Below are 20,137 nucleotides of genomic sequence, written 5' to 3' on the forward strand. Positions count from 1 at the left end.
AAACTCTTAAGAAAATTGGATATCCAAAAGCTGATGAGCTTAATGGAGAAGACTTTGACTGGCTGTTTGAGTCTTCAGAAGACAAATTGTTTCTGGAGTGGTTTTGTGGAAATGTAAATGAGCAGCATGTGGTATCTGAAAAAGAACTGCAAGATTTTGATAGTCTTCTTGAGTCTGGTAAGCCCATTTTGGAAGGAGATGCACTGGATGAAGTCCTTAAAACGTTGAAGCCCATGGATTCAAACAACAGTAGCCAAGAGGAGGAGGAAGAAGAGGAGGAACTGAAGAAATTAGAGGATGAGCTTCAAAATCTTCAGAAGTTAAAACAACTTCAAATTCATCGGCATAATAAGCTTCAAATGATGGTTTCTGCAAACAGCCATGTGTTACAAACATTAAATAGCAAAGAGGAAGAAGCACGTAAAGATTTGAAAGAAGGACTGGAAGTGTTTACTGCAGCAAACAATAAGCTTAATAATGAACTTCTGTCTCTTGTGGATGCAGCTAAGAAACTGGCCTCTTTCTTCACTGCTTCAGATTCAGACCAAGGGTCAGGTCCACATCCCGTGTTTTTTTCCCAACTTTCTTTGGACAAGTATTTGTCTCAGGAAGAACAAAGCACTGCAGCACTTACCTCATACGTAAAAACCCATTTTTATCAGGGTATGTCTGAATGGGTTGAAAAGTCACATGAAGACAGCTTTCAGCTTGTGGATATAAGCAAACAAGTCACTTGTGGTGAGACTAATGAAGTTTGTGAAGAGAGTCAAGAGATGACCAGGCTCCAGACAGCATATATTTGTGCTCAACATCAGCTAATTCAAATGCAAGCTAAAGAGGAGAGCATGAATTCAGCTATAAAATGCGCGGAGAGTATTAAGACACTGAAATAAAAATTGGTTTCTAGTCTTTGAATAGCCACTCTAATCTAGAATAGCGTTCAGTTTTCTGGTGTGATCTGACACTTCCTTTTTCCTGTGCAGACTCTTTTTATTAAAATACTGAATGTTCATTTAAAATGACAAAAAAATTACAACTGGAATAATACCCCAGATTTTTTCATGTATTTGGATCTTTTCTGCTTACAAAAAATATTGTAATCATGAGCTGTGGAAATGATTTTGTGGAAACTCTTAAGAAAATTGGATATCCAAAAGCTGATGAGCTTAATGGAGAAGACTTTGACTGGCTGTTTGAGTCTTCAGAAGACAAATTGTTTCTGGAGTGGTTTTGTGGAAATGTAAATGAGCAGCATGTGGTATCTGAAAAAGAACTGCAAGATTTTGATAGTCTTCTTGAGTCTGGTAAGCCCATTTTGGAAGGAGATGCACTGGATGAAGTCCTTAAAACGTTGAAGCCCATGGATTCAAACAACAGTAGCCAAGAGGAGGAGGAAGAAGAGGAGGAACTGAAGAAATTAGAGGATGAGCTTCAAAATCTTCAGAAGTTAAAACAACTTCAAATTCATCGGCATAATAAGCTTCAAATGATGGTTTCTGCAAACAGCCATGTGTTACAAACATTAAATAGCAAAGAGGAAGAAGCACGTAAAGATTTGAAAGAAGGACTGGAAGTGTTTACTGCAGCAAACAATAAGCTTAATAATGAACTTCTGTCTCTTGTGGATGCAGCTAAGAAACTGGCCTCTTTCTTCACTGCTTCAGATTCAGACCAAGGGTCAGGTCCACATCCCGTGTTTTTTTCCCAACTTTCTTTGGACAAGTATTTGTCTCAGGAAGAACAAAGCACTGCAGCACTTACCTCATACGTAAAAACCCATTTTTATCAGGGTATGTCTGAATGGGTTGAAAAGTCACATGAAGACAGCTTTCAGCTTGTGGATATAAGCAAACAAGTCACTTGTGGTGAGACTAATGAAGTTTGTGAAGAGAGTCAAGAGATGACCAGGCTCCAGACAGCATATATTTGTGCTCAACATCAGCTAATTCAAATGCAAGCTAAAGAGGAGAGCATGAATTCAGCTATAAAATGCGCGGAGAGCATGCTACAGTCCTTAAAGGACAAGGTAAGCCGCAAAAGGTGATAGAAGGTAGTGGAGTTTTAAACAGGCATGCGTGTTCAACTGGATCTAGTAAAAGGAATTGCTGAGCTACTGTTATTTCAACTATTTTTACATAGAGAAATTGCACTTTTATGAAGTTTTAGTCTTGCTCACAAAACTGCTTTTGTGAAATAGCTCCAGTTTCTGTAGTCAGAAATTCTTCAGTATGGCAGAGTACCTTTAATTCTACTTTGCAGAATTACTACCTTAAAAAACCCCGGAATTTAGTAGTACCTTTCCAGTTTAGTTTAACTTTGAAATCTCAAATTATAACTGGCTCTCAGTTGTTTGTACAAGAAAAACTTAACTTTGGTTGAAATTTTGTCTTATTGAGGAGCTAATATGATAAATTTATTCCTGTTTATATTCTATAGCATAAACTTGAAAAGTTTTAGTTCACTAACTTTTGAAACTCAAGTATTTGTAATATGGTGACATTATGGTGATGTGTTTTAAATACCAAATAAATGAATCTGATAGTTGAAGCCCCAGAAATCTCTCAACAAGTGAGTGACGGGCAGATATGACTACTGGAATTTAAGAATGTGAAGAAATCATAACAGAAGGGAAAAATATTAGCTTATGCCAGTCATGGACTAACTTGAGGCATCATGTCAGTTTGTATATTTTCATTTATGGATGACTAGCATATAGGGCTTGATTGATTAGAGTCATTTGAAAAAGATTGATTCTGATAGCAGTGTTGATAGTCATCTGACTGAATATAAAAAAAATCATGTTTGCGTGTGGGATTTCAGTTAGACATGCTTGAAATCTGGGTGCTAAGTAAAATACAGCTCTTCCATTTTTTCCACAATAAACTGTTTCCTGGCCCTGTGATAGAATGAAATTACTATTTATTGAAATACATTTATTTGATATCTACTTTTTAAATCTGTATTTACCTTATGTTGTAAAGTTCTGTAAAACTGCTTGTGGAGTTTTCATTTAATTTTGTAGATACAAAAGGGGCAATGATTTTAATGTAATTTAAGTACATGAATCTTATGTGAACTGAAGAAATGTGTTAGGGAAGTGGCTTGGAGGGAACCATGAAGAAATTGACAAATATTTTGCTTTATGCAGGATATTGGAAAACAAGAAAACCTTGATGCCAAAATATCTAGCTTAAATGTTGAAATTTCAACAATTAAACAAGAAATAACTCAGATAAACAATGAAGAGCTGCTTCCCCTTTTGAAAGAGAATGCACGACTTCTGAGCGCGCCAGTGGTGAAAGGATACTTGGATCATCAGATTGCTCAGCAGGACTATTATGCTTCAAGACAAGATGAAATATGCAGGCATTTGGTAAGACAGAAAGCATCATTTGAACTTATTGAGCTAGCCTATGAAATGGAGTTGAAGAAACATAAGGAGATCCGCTGTCAACTTGAGAATTTGGTAGAATCTATGAAACAGAGCAGTAATGAGTTGCAACAGAGACTACAGGTCATAACTGAGCAAACTCAACACGCAAAGCCAAGAAACACTATTAGTTCAAAGGACGGTTTCTCTTGCAGGTAAGCGTTGTAGTCACTATTGAACTTTGACTTACTTTGAAATAATATGGGGGAGATAAAGGCTTATGCAAGCTGAGCCTTTTCTATTGCTAAGTTCTTAGTTACTTGCTATAGCTAGTTAGTATTCTGAATTCTCCAGAACTGAAGCCTTAAAGATACGAGATTTGCCTCTTGCTTATTCTTTGAAATTCTTTTCAGGTTTGCCTAAGGAAAAACTGTTCAGTTATGAGTCTTGCTAATATTGCTGAAGCATTCCCAAGCAATATCCAGAATATAATGAATGTTTAAAGCCAAACCTGTCTTATATGTTGCCCTGATCTAGGACCTCTTGAAAGTTGTTCTAGAAGTATCAATGTAGAGAACTGTTAATAACAATGATTTCGCAGATCATATGCATGGCCTCATCAGCTTAGCCTGCAAAAACCCCCATGTGGTAGAGGAGAGGAACGACTCCTTGAATATATGAAATATGTTTAGCTCATTTTTACTGCTTGATTTGCCATCTGGCTTCAGTGTCCTGTCACCCATGTAGGAGTCTGTTTCTTCACCATCTAAGTAATTAAGTCTCCTTGTAGCTCAGGCGATACAGTAGGCTTGTGTGCTGTGTTGCTGTCAGTTCAAGACTCTAAACCTTTTGATGAGGTGTATTGTATAATTACAGGTATGCATTAGCACAGACTTTTCCTCCTCCTTTAAGATGGTGTTTTAAGTGTTTTTTAATAGTTGATTATTGAGTATATGTTGGGTAACTGCAAGAATTAGGCAGCATTAATTTTGGTCCCATTGTGCGTTTGCATTGGCAACTTGTAACTTTTTTGTTCAGGTTTATTATTAAGTCTCCAGATCACTGAATCAGAATGTTGTCTGGCTACTTTTTCACTTTTTAAAAAAAAAAAAAAGGCATGTGTTAGTATTCATGATTGTGAAGGGAAGTTGAAAAAGTTACAAACCCTTTAGGGTTTGTAAGCAGAAGACATTTGAAAGAAACTCAGTTGCTTTTGAAATGTAGCTCCTGCTTTTATTAAAGCCACTCTGATTCTATATTGGGGCTCAACTTCTGAACATTTTAATATGCAGAGGTGGTTGTAGCAACTGAGCAAAGTTACCTGTAATCATATTAGACTCTCCCTGATGCAGTGTAAGGGTACAGTTTGGTACAGCAGGTATTGCTGTCTTTTGCATGTCTCATAACTAATGGGAGAATTTCTTAGCAGTCTCTTCATAGATAGAAAATGGAAAATACTCCAGTAAGCTTGAAAATGTCATAAAGATTTCTGTTATTTCTCATTGGCCATTGAAGTCTGCTGTTTTTCAGCACTTAAAAAAATTGGATCTTACTTTGCTGTCCTTGAAGCGCTGGGAAATAGTTGGCAAAAGCACATTGTCAACTTCTGTTTGCATTCATTATGTACTTAACTGTTACTTTGGTATTTCATTGCTGTTAATTTAATATTGAAACATTTTGGAGTCCTATTAATTGTGTACTAGCTATATATAGATAGAATCATTAAATCAGTGGGAGATACAGCAGTGTAGTAAGAGTACCCTGAGCAGTACTGTCCTTTACTAGTCCTCTGGCTTCTCAACATGAACATCTTCTCTTGACTAATAATGACAGGAGTGCTTAGGAAACTTAAAAATGCTTGTGTGTCTAACTTCATTTGTTACAGGCTGTATCAGCTTCTGGAAGGAGAAAACAAAAAACAACAATTGTTTAAAACATACAAAAGCCTGGAGCAGATGGCTCAGAAGTTAAAGCAGGACTGTGTTACAGTACAAGATCAGCTAGCAGCGTCTTCTCAAGAACAGTCTCTCCTTTTGTCCAAGCTAAAAAGTGATGTAGATACCCTTCATGATGCTCTGTATCATGGAGGAAATCAGATACAACTCAGTAGTCGGGTAAGCCCTTATCTAGTTATTAAAATTATTACATTAACGTGTGTCATGTTCTTTTACTGAGAAAAATGTAGTATGAAGGCTGTAGACACACAAACTGGCTCCCACATGTCACCAACAAATTTATTAGCATAATGATGATGGGCCCAGTATTTACATTGGTTTTGGCAAATGTTGGATTTTGTAAATGTTGGCAGGTAATAATTTTTGTTTTGTGAGCAAATCGTTGCATCCAACTTTTAATTCCTTTCAAAGGCATATATAGTCCTGTATTGCTAGTAAGCTTATGGTGTGGGAAATAAGTTGTCTGAATATGGTGTCACTGGAAAATTCATTTAAATTTCTCTTTGTTTCAGACGGGCTTTTTTTTCCCCCTGTTACCTGTAACACCTGAATAGTACGGTTTGGCCCCTTAAAAAGCCTGGCCGTGGGTGGGTCATTTGGACAAAATAAGAATATTAGAATTTTGAAGGACAGTTGTAGTAGGACAATCCTGCTACAGAGCTCCCAGGTGTTGGGTTTAGAACCTCTTTTAAACGGGAATAAGGGTTGTTAAATGCAACTTGGTATGGTTTTTAGATAATTGTAGATATCTCAAAAGTGGATTGAGGGAAGTCTTCTGTTACATAATACTTCCTTGGTTAAATACATAAAAATATATTTAACACTTCCATCTGTCAAGTGAATTTGCAACATATAGAACAGTTTTTATTTAAAAAATGAAACTTTGTAATTGGAATGCTATGTATTTAGGGATTATATGTTATTAAATCAATCAAATACCTTTCTATTGACTCAAGTTACCTCTTAAAACAGTGACATCTTTCTGTTGCTACTGTTTCTCAAGAAAAGTAATTCCTTTAATAAGGAAATAATGTGCAAGTAGATGACTAGCCTACTTACACTGAACTACCATAAGAATGACAGTTGAGAAAATTGTAGCTGGTAATTAATGATTTTATTATTTTAAAATTGAATTGGCTTTTTTCTTGTGGTGTTTTTTTTGGTGTTCCTTTTTAAGAATTGACTAACTATGAAGGCTTGTAATTGACTGAAAATGTCATTCAACCATCTGTCTAGTTGAGGGCCAGATTCTTATCATCTTAACTCATCTGGTTTAGTAAACAAGTAAATGAAATTACATTTTCATAACCTGATGTGAGTACCATTACATGGAGCTCAAAAGTTACGTAAATTGAATGGAATCCCTTATCACCTGTGTTTCTATTTCTTGTGATGACTTTTCACTTACAAATGAAAGTGGCTTCCAAAAGCAAGAAACTTCTATATTTCTAGTTCAGCTAGTGTATTAACAATATAAAAGTAATAATTTTTGTCTTGTATTTGTTGTTAGGAACTTACTGAGCAGTTTCATCAACTGGAAGTTGATTTAAATAAACTAAATCAACTCCTTATGGATCTGATTGCTGATGTGAAGTCAAAGAGAAACTTTTTAGAGTCCAATAAGCTGCATCAGATGGAAAGAAACTTGTATGTGTATTTTTTCAAAGACGAAGACCACTTGAAAGAGATGGTGGAGAAGCTTGAGCAGCAGGCTGAGGCTAAAGCCAGTGGTCTGGAAGATTAGAGTTTCACCACCAGTGAAGTTCTTAACGATTAAACTTCAATGTATTCTTAAGAAACGAAAACATGTTAATGTAAACTGTCTACAAGTTTATGGAATGATAAGTATTAGCTTATCAAGGCTAACATTTATCTATCATTGCAATGTATGTTTGGCTGCCACAGTTAAGAAGTTTGGATTGTATGCTGCTTTATGGCTTTTGGCATCTGCCCACTGAGTTCAAATCTCAGTTTTGTCAAAGTTCTTCGATATGAAGTAATACATTGGTTATTTGAACGAATTACATTCGGGCTGCTCTTCTGCTAGCCTGTATGTTGATTTCCACTGCACACAGCATAGTACAAAAAGGAACATTTCATACCCTTGAGATAAGTTTTCTCGCATGCTAAGAACCTTTGATATGTGAACTGAAAAATAAATGCGGAGAATGCATTCCAGATTTTGGAACATGAATGTAATGTGCTCATTCTGTAGAAGAGAGTTCTCCAAGGCAGATGTTCCGTGATTATTTCCCTTACAGCTCTCCTAAGAAGATTTGGTTTTGTTAGAAATGTGTTGGAATATGTACCAGAATCTGTTTCAAGTACCAAGACCATCTGTTTTAAGACGATTCCGATATCTCTTAATTTAACTTATGGCCTATCTTCTCCATTGAAACCAGTCCATACTCATACTGGGCTCCTCAAAGAAAAAGAATTTTAAATTTACCTTTTGGACTTCTGAGTTTGCTCTATGATTTATGATAGGCATTTCAATTCAGGGTCCTGATGCTTTCATACTTCTGCTTTCATGTGCATTGTTAGACTGTTTATCAAATTTTTATATAGCTTCCTAATATACCAATGGAACTAAATAGGCTTCCAGTCTTCTATATTTTGATGGGATCAGCTGTGCTTGATTTCAAGAGTTGTACATATTGATGGTTAGTAAATTAGCTTTAACTTCAGTAACAGTAGTCTTAAAATTATTTTGACGGCAGACTTTTAACTTTTATGTGAGTATAACTTATTTTTAGATGTTTAATTTTTTTTTTAACTTACTGGTTGGATGTCTCTATATCTGGATTTCATGCTGCTTAACTCTATACCTTGTGTTTATTAAATGCCAAACACTTTAAATTCAGTTCAGTGTTGTCAATACTTCATCTGTGTGTTGGTTTTAGGTGTGTTCTTGTGCATAGTGTCTCATTTATATTTAGTCTGCTAGGTTCCCATTTTGATATGCCCCTGAGGCTTTAAGACTGCTGCTTCCCACCCTGAGAAGTCAGGGAGCGTTTTTACCCTGTGTAGGAAAGAAGCATTGCTCTTAATTATAAAAGCTAGGAGGAGTTGTGCATGGGGAAAGAAAGATTATGCTTCTGACTCCTGGAATGTCATGGAAAAGAAAGCCATTCTGCCTCTCTCCCTTTTGCATGCTTACTATAAAATTTGAGCTAGATAGATATAGCCAATACTAATGCAGCCTGATGGATGTTCCTCTTTGAATCTGGATACAAATGTTTGTACTTGTAAGTATTCAAATTTGCAATCTGCCTATGGCCTTCAGCTAAGAAAAATATTTCCATGTAAGCAGAGGAAATACTGTTTACTTGATGCTTAAACTGACTTGGAAGTCTACTCATGCACTAGATTTAGTGGGAGAAGACCAGAGTAACAGGACTCCAGTTATTAACTTGTATAGGAATAATTTACTTAACAGCAGTTTTTGGTAGAGCAATTGACTTGTACAGCTTGAATCCTTTAAATGTTTTGAAAATGTTGGGTATTTATCTTGTGGTAAGTTTTATGCATTGTTCTGGTCTAACTATATAAAGTCAATGAAGTCATCAGTACAGACACCCTTGTTTCTAATTCTCCCATATGTGTTGTACCTAGGGACTGTCCAGGTATTTTGTATGTATTATAGAATATGGCTACAGGTCAACTGGAAAAGAAACTGCTTTTCAAAAAAGGATAAAATTTAGAACAGCAATAGCTGCAGTCAAAGCTTGTAGAGACTTCAGGTGTTGCTAACCTGTTTCTTAAATTGACAGATAAGCTATAGTAACTCTTTAACGTTGTTAATATTTAATAGTGCTTGGGTACATCAATTATACAAAGTTTAAGGAATAGAGGTCTTTCTATGATAAGTATTTTCTCAAATAACACATTACTAATGTTTGTATATCATGATAGTAATACTTGTTTCTTTGTGTTAGCTCTATTTTGGCAGTTACTTGAAAGGTTTTTTTCTTGATAAAATCTGAGCACCAATAACAGTAAATGTATGCATATGCTAGATATAGACTAGTTTAAAGATGTTGAGGAAGGGGGAAGTATTTCAGACATAAATGATAATTCTTGGTTTATTTGTCAGATTTTTTTATTAGAAGTTAGCTTTACTTAATAGGACTGCTTAATTTTTTATCGTTGTATTAGAACACTATTTCAAAGTTTCACTTAGTGGTTTTTGTAAATTACTGCAATTTGCTAATTTTTATTTACAATACTTAGAAACTGATAGGCATGTCAGGGAAGAAATGTAATTTTCTGTCGAGGAGAATGAATGGCTGAACATGTTCACTATATTTTGTCTTTAATTTCAACAGAATGTAAGTGCAGATTGCTCTGTGGCCCTGATATGCATAATTTGTGTATGTTCTGTGTTTAGGTTTAATCTTAAAAATGGAACGGTACACATCATACATAGGATGTGAGACTTCTAAAGTGCCTTTATCTGCTACTGCTCGGAAGATTATGACAGCTTTGCAGTCTATTCCTGTAGAAGTTCAGACTAGCAGAAAAAATAACCAGAGTGAGTAAATCTTAGCCTGTTTAAGTGTTTCTATTTTCAGTTGAAAAACTGAAACCCAAACAAACAAAACAATATCAAACCTCTAGTCCCTATTTAAAAATAAAAAAAAGTGAGAATTTAGGTTTCCAGGTTTAGAAAAAAATATTAAGCTGTAACTGTGACATTTGCTGGGACTTTTCTGTTTAAATAACGCTCTGTGAGTGTAAGGAACTACGATATTACCAGTACCCTCAATTTCATTATTTTTTTTCTTCCTGTTCCTGCTATGTGGTATAAAAGTAGATGAGAATTTCAAACTGTTAATTAACTAATACTGCAAATTAAATGTATATGTTAACTTGACTCTGGACTAGATATTTAAAGCTCACTAGAGGTACTGGGAACTTACCAGAAGGCCTGTGAGCTCTCCAGACTTGTGTCTGTCCTTTAAACACATGTTCATTAGCAACTCACTCCTTGTGAAATTCTAGGAGGAAGAGTGAAGAAAGGTCCCAGTGGTAGAGCAAATGAGTTAATGTTAAAAGTGCCTCAGCAGATCTTTGTTGAGCAAATCTTACTCAGAATGTTGTGGATACTAGGGAGGTTTTGCAAGATGGAATTTTTATTCTCAATTCTCTGTATTTCATAGTCTGCCAGTCTTGTAGCTCTGGAAAGAAGTAGATAGAAAGTTATGAATTTTGCTCATTTTCAGTTGCCCATTTTCTCCTGAGAACTAGGTCCTAGAACATTATCTGGTCGATGAGATTTAAATCTAGTATTTGTTCTTGTATACATGGTGTTCACTGCAGCCTCAGTTTTACATAAATAACAGTTCAGGCTCTTCTTTCAGTAGCAAAGTATTGGATCAGTGGAGCCTGGTGTAGCAGTGAAAAGGGTAGCAGTTCATTGCTGTGTAAATCAGTGATACACATTTGAAGAAATATGGGATGGGTTCATTTTAAAAAAGGACATTTGGACCAAAACCCAGCTTATTTTAAAGAAAATGGATCTCTGTTCAGACTCAGTTTAATTGCTGTTCTACTTCTCTTGCTACCTTGTCGTTTTCCCTTCCTTAATTTTCCTGTGTAATGTTTCTGTCTTGGACTTGGGAACTCTGTACTGTGCGATATCTGTATTGTGTTATATTGTCTGCTCTTGATCCATTCACTCTCTGTCAAGCTGTAAAATTACAGATTCTCTTTTTTTAAAACACACTATGAAGGCGTCTGGTAAATCAGTGATACACATTTGAAGAAATATGGGATGGGTTCATTTTAAAAAAGGACATTTGGACCAAAACCCAGCTTATTTTAAAGAAAATGGATCTCTCTTCAGACTCAGTTTAATTGCTGTTCTACTTCTCTTGCTACCTTGTCGTTTTCCCTTCCTTAATTTTCCTGTGTAATGTTTCTGTCTTGGACTTGGGAACTCTGTACTGTGCGATATCTGTATTGTGTTATATTGTCTGCTCTTGATCCATTCACTCTCTGTCAAGCTGTAAAATTACAGATTCTCTTTTTTAAAAAACACTATGAAGGTGTCTGGTATCTTTAGCCAAATGAGCTTGCTGTCGTCTTTGTAGTGCTGCTAAATCCTTATTCACTGGGGAGGGAAAGAACAGTATAAGCATTTAGTGGTAGCAGGTCACATGACTAGTTTTTCTTGCTCTTGTTTTCCATGTAGTAATTACTCAATTGTTTCTAGTGTACAGGCTTAAGAACAAATTTATTTGAATTGCTTTTAGGAAATTGCCTGTACATATAGCTTTAGTGGATCAGCGTGGATCTGCAGAGAAGAAAAAGTTTGCCTCCCTTAAAAAAACCAAAACCTGTCATGTTAGTTGGTCTGTTTCAAACTGTATCGAACTGTATTTTATAGATAGATCTTTAAAGATTAAATTCTACTTACTGGAAAAACTGTTTGTCTTTAGAAGGTAAGTATTTGGTTCAAATAGGACAAATACCTGCGATGTTGAACTAGCGGGTGAAATTCTGTGGTTATTTTGGCAGTAGAGCTTGTAATGGTTCCATCTAGCCTTAAGGAGTTTGAAGGCAAGGATGGGTTTCTACTGCCATCTGGTGATACTTTTTCATAAACCAGAAATTTGAGGCTGCATAGCTCTTCAGATACTTGTCGTTCTGAATACTGTGTGCTGAAGGAGAGAAATGTAATCCTCATCATCTTCTCTCCAGGGTGAATTTCTCAAGAAAAAGTATCTAGCTGTGAAACAATTAAAAACACTGAATGTAAACTCAGTTACTATCATTCTTAAATTATAATTTTATTGTTGTAGGAAGTGTCAAGAAAACCAAACCTAAAATGTCTGAGGCTACAAATACAGCTATGCCGTATTTGCTATTCTGACAGCTCAGGTTAGAAGCTTGAGCTGGAGATAAATAACTGATTATACATATACACCAACATGAAACTGCATGTAATACTATGAAGTAATAAGCTTAGTTTCTTCTGGAGACTAAGCTAGTTAGTCTTTGAAAATGCTTTTTTTAGTATTTTAAGTACAGGGTCCTGGTTTGCCTAGTGTCCTGGTTTCGGCTGTGATAATTTTCTTCCTAGTAGCTGGTACAGTGCTGTGTTTTGGATTTAGTACTTGAATAATGAGATAACCCACTGATGTTTTAGTTGTTGTTAAGAAGTGCTTACACTAGTCAAGGACTTCTCAGCTTCTCATGCCCTGCCAGTGAGAAGCTGGGAGGGGGCACAGCCAGGAGAGCTGACCCAAACTGGCCAAGGGGATATTCCATACCATATGATGACATGCTCAGTATATAAACTGGGGGGAGTTGGCTCGGGAGCTCGCTGGGCATCAGTTGGCGGGTGGTGAGCAACTGCATTATGCATCGCTTATTTTGTATATTTTATTATTATTATTATTATTTATTTATTATTATTTATTTTGCCTTCCTTTTCTGTCCTATTAAACTGTCTTTATCTCAACCCATGGATTTTACTTTTTTTCCCCCGATTCTCTCTCCCATCCCATTGGTGGGGGGGAAGTGAGCGAACAGCTGTGTGGTGTTTAGCTGCCTGCTGGGATAAACCACAACACCAGGACAAAATTTTTTAAAAACAGTTTCAGTAGATAGAAATAGATCTCTTATGCTTTGTTTGAAATTGGTCATCAGCATATTAGATTCAGAAAGTGTCTTGCTGCTGGTAATGCAAATTTCATAGCTGAAAACAGCAGTGGAGTGTTGCACTTGGTATGGACCAGGAGTTGAAGGGGACAAAATACATATTTTGCCCATGAGGTGTTTTTTGGCTGGGCTGTAAAGTTATCTAGAGATAATGGAATCCTAACTAATTGCAAACTCTGCAGAGACCCGCACTTCAGTGTTATCTTTTTCCCTGTTCCTCTTCCTGTACCTACTGAGTTTGTAACTACTGCTAGCCTGTTGCCTCTTGTTCTTTTATTCCAGTCTTCACTTGCTTCTCCTCTCTTCTTGGGGCTACCGGGCAGTGTTGAGGGCAGAAAAGAGAAGGCATGTCGTAACTGTTTCATTTAGCGTGATACAGAGTCCTGAGGTGCATTTACAAAGCCCTCCTTAAACTACACCGTCTGTCTGCTTTCAGAGCTGTAGGCTAAACATCGCTGGTAGTTCAGCGGTGGGCCCGGGCTAACAGCTGTGCTGTGGCACAGGGCTTACCTTAGACCCAGCGCTGATAGCCATCCTGCTTCTTGTGGTGCTAGTTATTACCTTACCTTTCTGTCAGTTTGATAGGTCTGAATTCTCCTTGCTGTCTGTTCTTGTCTGGTCTTATAATACCTGTTCTATCGCGAGGATGAACAATGTGAAAAAATTATCCTCTCCAGATGAAGCATGGTCAGTTCTCTGTAGGGCATGATATGCTAAAGATGTATATGCAAATAGTGTTTTACTGAAGAAAATTATTGTGGAATAATACTGCCTAATTCCAAGAAAACAGTTAAACTGTGTGAAGTGTGTAGAGTTTGTTTTGTTTTTTTCTTCTTCTTCTTGCCCATACCCCCAGCTTTACTTTGACCAAGATGGAATGTGTTTTCTTGACAGAAGGACATATGCATATTTATGGTGGTATAGTAATGCCTCTTCTGAATACCGTGGAAAATGTTTGTCTGCTTTGTAGCAAATTTGAATTATTTTTTTTCTTAATGGGGACAGAGCACGCTTTTGCATATGCATATTTAGGAACCTGCAGGAGCCTGTTAAACATGAATGGTATTTATTTGAAGAAAATTGTTGTCATGGAAAATTTTATTGCAATTATTTTAGGTTTGGTAAAAGTGTCAGTAATGTAACACTGTATGTAACCTAAGTTATATGCACTACTCTCAGATTCATTTGTATTGTAAAATGTTTCCCATTCTTTTTTTAAAGGTATAGAGAAGACAAAGGAAAATAAACTAGGTGATAAGGATGCACATCTGAAAAATGAAAAGGCAAGCATATTGTAAGATTGAAGACCACTAAAAGCAGTCTTTTTATAGCAGGTTTGAAGTTGTTATAGACCGGCTCTTTCATAACAAGCTTTATCACAATATATTGCATACACTCATAGTTCAGATAACTTCCCTCTGTCTTATTTTGCACTTGGCATCTATTTACCTATGAGAGTCTTGGCCCTGCTTCTGTTATCCTTTTTATAGGAAGTGAGTCTTTTGTGACAGATTGATCAGAAATAAGTAAGGTTGCCATGATTAGATAGTTACCAGGGTTTAAAAATGTTCTCAAACCTCTGTCACTGAACAATCACTAGCACATAATCATAAAGTGAGCTGATTCGTATGAAAAATTACTTTGTATTAGGAAGTTTAATTTTTGGTTTAATCATCTCTCTGAATTTGGTTTAATGTGCATGCGAGTGAGTGCCAGTACAGGAATGGGAATGGATAACTGCAGCAGCCCCAATTCAGGCTGTGATTGTAAGATCCATTCAGTGAATCGATGAGTTGCAGATACTGCAAGTGTACTCCTGTCCCAGCTGCAAATTTCACAGCCTTCCATACTCTGACTCTGGTGCATGTTGCACACTTCAGCAAGTCCATTCAGGTTGCTCAAGATGCAGAAAACTGGTTTCTTTTGTAGGGTGGGATAGTTTCCTACAAATTAAACTGGCTCATAGATAAACGTGCAGCTGTGGGTACACATGGATAGTAGTAGAACCCCTTTTTGTGGTGATAAGGTGCTAATTTTGACTCACTGCATCTAGTGAAATTTTCCTACAGCCACATAAATTTTGAAACTACATCCTGGGAGTTGTTTTCTCTACTTCCAGCCATGTCATTATTTCTAGTAGAAGATCAGTTCTTCCTGGAAGCTGCTGCTTCTCTCTGTGGTTAATTGTAGTTCCAGCTGTATTATTCTGACTTGATAATTAAATTGCTTTGTTCTTATTTTTGAACCTTTAAAAGAGAATTGCTTATTCCTGATTCTATAAGTACTTGAGTGTCCTAATTCAAATTCTACTGTGTTAAACAATAAAACTATTTGCAGTTTGACTGGAGAATACACTTGAGTGAACTAGTTGTCTTTCTACGGCTCTTAAATGTTTGGTCCTTCTGTGAGATTATTTTTCCACTTATGGTAACTTTTTAGTGTCCACTTTTTGATTAGCATTGCCAAAGTCCAATTAATTTGTCTTCGTTCAGAACAACCACTATTCATTTTGGCAGTAGCAAAAGCTTAATTGGCTCCCTTTTTCTATTTACTTAGAACCTGTTAATTGTACTTTTGCTGTAGAGTTGATCCTGTGAATTACGATCTCAAGCAGCCTAAGCCTTTTTCATCTTTTGACTCCGTAGTTCTGAGGTTTGGGAATACAGGAACTAGGTTGAGGAATATTACAAAAGCAGAAAAAAAAAATTATTGGCTTTGTCGTTCTGGCTTGCTCAATCAATACAGATTGAATAGAGATAGACGATATCCTTTGATCAGTGAAAACTGTTGTCTTGGGGAATGGATGGGAGCCCTGCACAGCAGTAACTTGTGGTTCTTTTGAAGTGAGAAGGCCTTGGTTTTTGGAATGGTAGTGACAGCAGAGGTACTGAAGGACACTGGCTGTGCTACAAGAGCAGAAAATACAGTAATTATGAGGCTTCAGTTACTTTTCAATGGAGTGGGTGAATATTATGCTTATGCATGATGCTGAGACTAAAAATTAAGAGACAACTGCTTTGTGGAACAGTTAGAGAACTCACAAGAGAAATTGTTTTTTATTTGATTCTGTGTGAGATCAGGTTCAAAATCTTCCTGCTGAAAGATGCTCTGACAGGGACTATAATCTTTCCAAGGCATTAAAAGATAGATAAGTCACTACAGGAATGCTTCATTTCAAAAAAGGAAATTACATAAAAATGGAGGCACTTTTAAAAAAAAAAATGTATGGAATTTTCCCTCCAAAACCAAAACATTTGTAGGTAGTATAGGGATTTATTCAAAACAGAATATTGGAGACTTAAAATGAATACTAAAATCTGTCCAGGAAAAAAAAGTATGGCTAAGCGACAGTATGAAGGAGACTACTAAAAAATGTCATCATGCAAAAAGCTGAACTTACCAGAATTTGTATTCTTTTATAGTTGTTTCATTTGAGTAAGTTAAATGTAAATATACAATAGTATAGTCCAAATAAACTTTGAGAAACAGCTTGCAAATGCATTGCTAATAATCGATCATTTTTTCAAATGCCTCAGGAGTCAAAACTCACCAGGTCCTGTAAGACCTGTTGGTGATCAAGGCGTAAGAGGAGTATTGAGGGAAGATACAACTCTGTATAATCTGTAAATAGTTAAATTCACATTTACCTTGGGGAATCTTGGAAAGGTTGCTGGTTGCCATTCCAGAGTCCTTGTTTATGAAATCAAGACAGAGGATCTCTCTCAGCAGAAGACATTGTAGAAGCAACTAGCAAAATAAACAGTAAGAAAATACTAGGGCCAATAGCATACCAAGGAAATTTCTGAAGGAAATCAAGGATGAAGGAGTAGAATCATAACATTACCATGCAACTTCTTGCTTAATGCTATTTAATAGCATGCTGCTGTAAAGGGATCCAGGGACTATCTGGAGTAGGAAAGCTGTTCTGGGCATAGTGGATTAAACGGAATAGAATATAATACTTATTCATACACCTGATAATACTTCTTCAGTGCGACTTTCATATGTATTTTTGTTACTTCTTATAATCTTGTATTGGTGGAGATCTGGTTGACTTAGTGTACTTGAATTTCCAAAATAGTCATTATGGTCCCTTGCCAAAAGTTCTTTAATAAACCAAGCTGTCATGCAAAAAGCTCTGAATATTGAAGCTAAAGATGAAAATGAATGGTCTCTTCTCTCTTCAGACAAAGGTCACTAATAACCTGGTCACTAATAACCTAGTCACTATGGAAGACAGGCTACTGGACTAGATGCATCTTACAGTTGTTAATTTGCCATTTTTAGTGTTGGACTAAGATTAAAAAAAAACAGCGTTGGTTTTGGATGTAAGCAATACAAATCAACAAAATAATCTTTACTGATAAATACTTGAATTTTGCTTTATGTAATGTAGTTCCCCTAAACTGACTCTTTGTTTTGTTAGTATCAACATTTTTCTCGTAGAATATCACTTCCTTCAAAACTTACCTAAACTAACTCATGTATGTTTATTTTTATTGCTCCAAATAAGTTGAATAATTGGTTCACTAAAATATTTCCAATTTTTCCAGGAGATTCATGATTCCACAATTGCCTTGTTAAAAACATTTGCCAGCCCTGAAAAAAGTACTGCTGGTCAGATAGTCAGGACAGTACATACCGATGAAATGCTTTGCTGTCAAGGTACCAAAAGAGTGAGCTATTACCAGGATTTAGGCTTGCCAACATGGGGATATAGAGGAAGAAATCTTTCAGTAGAAGCAAAAAACCTGAAGGGTGGTGAAAAGAATGTAGCTACTCCCCTTAAAAGAAAGCAAGATGTGCCTACATGTTGTTCAGAGAAAACAAGAAGATTACCTGTAAAGACCTACACTTTTTCACATGAAGGGAGATACAGCTGTACTTCTGGACAAACAGAGTCTTCTGAAAATTATCCTTGTGATATCAGGAGTTTGGGATGTGAAGAAAAAAGAGAATTGCTTGCAACTATAGAACAGGCAGTGGCTTTTGTAACTACTATGATATTTCAAGATGGTTCTTCACAGCTCAACTCAGAGCAGGTTAGTGAATGATGTGTTTTGTTTAGAGTCAGTTTAGTAGAACCATTTGAACTGTGCATATGACTGTGATAAACACAAAACCATGTTCATTGGGAGCCTAGAATCTGGACCAGTTTTGTATATTATTGCTTACCAAAATATAAATGTAAAATGAGGTAAACCTTAATACTTCTGACTACATTTTATTTTTAGTTACCAAATAAAACTTAAAAATGAAACCGCTTGGGCTAAACGGGCATTTCTATACTTAAAGTGAGACTGTTTGAACTGGATTTTTTTTCCTGCTTTTTACTATGTCTGTCACTGCGGACTTTTGTTTCAAGGCTGAGACACTTGCATGCTCCTCTGCTGTGTCAATGGTGTATGCAATAACTCTAGTGTATGTAATAGGTTTCATATTGTAAAATATTTGGGAAACTTTCTTTATAGGATTGCATAAAATCTGTCAGAGGAAACACTATTGTAATTATACTTAACAGGTCTTAACCTCATCAGTAAAAGGAGTTGTTGTGTTAGTGAAGAATCAGACTGATCACCCTTGCCCTCCCAGTTACTCTTCAACTGACTATACTTGGAATGCTCTTAATGAAAATGATAAATTAATTTATTTAAAAACTGAATGGTCATCTCTTTGGGAACAAGAACAACAGGCTGACAAGAAATTTGCTTGGTGAGAGTATGAAGGAAAAAAATACTGTTTTGCTTTATATATGCTTTTCGCAACAGTGATGTTGGTTACATGGCCCAGGCTTAATCTCCTTACATGTCAAGCTCATTGAATTTCATATTAGCTGTATTAGTTCTGTGTCAAGCCTGGGCTAATATAAACCAAATAAGAATAGACTATTCCTTTGGGCTCAGCATATCACTAACTGCAGCCCTGCAGAACTAGGTTGGGGTTCTGGTAGGAGCTGTTTACATTTGCCTAGAAATCCTTTATGAACAGCTTACAGCTATATGGCACCAAAAAACATGATTCACCCAGGTTTATCTTTCTTGAATTTTATCTTCCATTTCCTGAACTGCATTTCTTATCTAGTACATTTTTGATGTACGTTATTATGGTAAACATCCTTTTAGAGCTCTGCTAATATTTTTAATTTTTTAGCACAATAGGCTTTTTTAATGGCTTTTGAGATCCCGAATGAAGTTTTCTTAATATTTAGTAATAATGTTACATCAAAATTACAAGATAATTTTGTAAAGTAAATGCTTTATGTATCTGTTTAGTAGTTGGACTAAATTTAAAAAAAAGTTGGATTATGCTTTAAATTTCCAGTTAGTATAACCCAAATCCGTTTTTATTCCTTACTATTAACTTTGAAATAGTATCCCATAAAGGGAGAAATGAGAACTGAATCTGATTCTTAGATATAACAGCTGCATGTTAAAACTTCATTTAGATTTAGAATATTTGACTTTCAGTAATAACTGCTTTATTGTAAACTGCTGAATTTGGGTTATTAAATTACAAAGCATTCATTTTCAAGATATTGGACTTGGTTGTTAGTTGCAGCTCTGCCACTGCTCCACTGTGACTTGAAACAAATCACTTCACTTACCTGTACTTCTCCAGCTGTAATATTGGAGTTACATGACAACTAGTTTAATAACTTGTTAGTTTGAATATAGGTTGTTCTGAATTGAGAATAACATATCAATAAAGCATCTACATATGAACAGTAAAAATTCAATAATAAATTGAATAAGTGTATTAGCATTTAGATGAAACCTGTAGGTAATTATTTGTTGTAAGAATGGTGCAGGTGTTTCATAGTGGATCTACACTGTATACAATAATACCTTACGATCTACACAATTTCTAATATGTCCAAAAACTTGGTGCTGTGGTTTCATACCATCAAAGATCATAGAATCATAGAGGTTGGAAAAGACCTCTAAGATCATCGAGTCCAACCGTCGACGCAACACCACCATGCCCACTAAACCATGTCCCTAAGCGCCTCATCTACATGTCTTTTAAATACCTCCAGGGATGGGGACTCAACCACTTCCCTGGGCAGCCTGTTCCAATGTTTCACCACTCTTTCAGTAAAGAAATTTTTCCTCGTGTCCAATCTAAACCTCCCCTGGCACAACTT

The 20,137-nt window shown here is 36.1% G+C and overlaps 2 protein-coding genes across 2 annotated transcripts in view; both read left to right on the forward strand.

Moving 5' to 3' along the window:
* The first annotated feature begins 1,030 nt into the window (after positions 1-1,030).
* On the forward strand, positions 1,031-8,188 carry HAUS3 (HAUS augmin like complex subunit 3). The gene is made up of 4 exons (XM_009285401.2): positions 1,031-2,026; positions 3,149-3,585; positions 5,256-5,484; positions 6,836-8,188. Exons 1-4 carry the CDS (start codon positions 1,103-1,105, stop codon positions 7,067-7,069), a joined length of 1,824 nt encoding a protein of 607 aa, XP_009283676.1. The 5' UTR covers positions 1,031-1,102; the 3' UTR covers positions 7,070-8,188.
* Positions 8,189-9,610: 1,422 nt separating this feature from the next.
* Positions 9,611-20,137, forward strand: part of POLN (DNA polymerase nu) — a 103,984-nt gene continuing 93,457 nt past the window's right edge. Inside the window, exons 1-5 of the mRNA XM_019473678.1 lie at positions 9,611-9,656; positions 9,716-9,859; positions 14,215-14,276; positions 17,547-18,035; positions 18,515-18,705. Of these exons, the coding sequence (XP_019329223.1) occupies positions 9,611-9,656; positions 9,716-9,859; positions 14,215-14,276; positions 17,547-18,035; positions 18,515-18,705 (932 nt within the window). The remainder of the gene's footprint in view (positions 9,657-9,715; positions 9,860-14,214; positions 14,277-17,546; positions 18,036-18,514; positions 18,706-20,137) is intronic.

Source organism: Aptenodytes forsteri, unplaced genomic scaffold (assembly GCF_000699145.1).
Source record: "Aptenodytes forsteri isolate BGI_AS27 unplaced genomic scaffold, ASM69914v1 Scaffold88, whole genome shotgun sequence".
Classification (NCBI taxonomy): Eukaryota; Metazoa; Chordata; class Aves; order Sphenisciformes; family Spheniscidae; genus Aptenodytes; species Aptenodytes forsteri.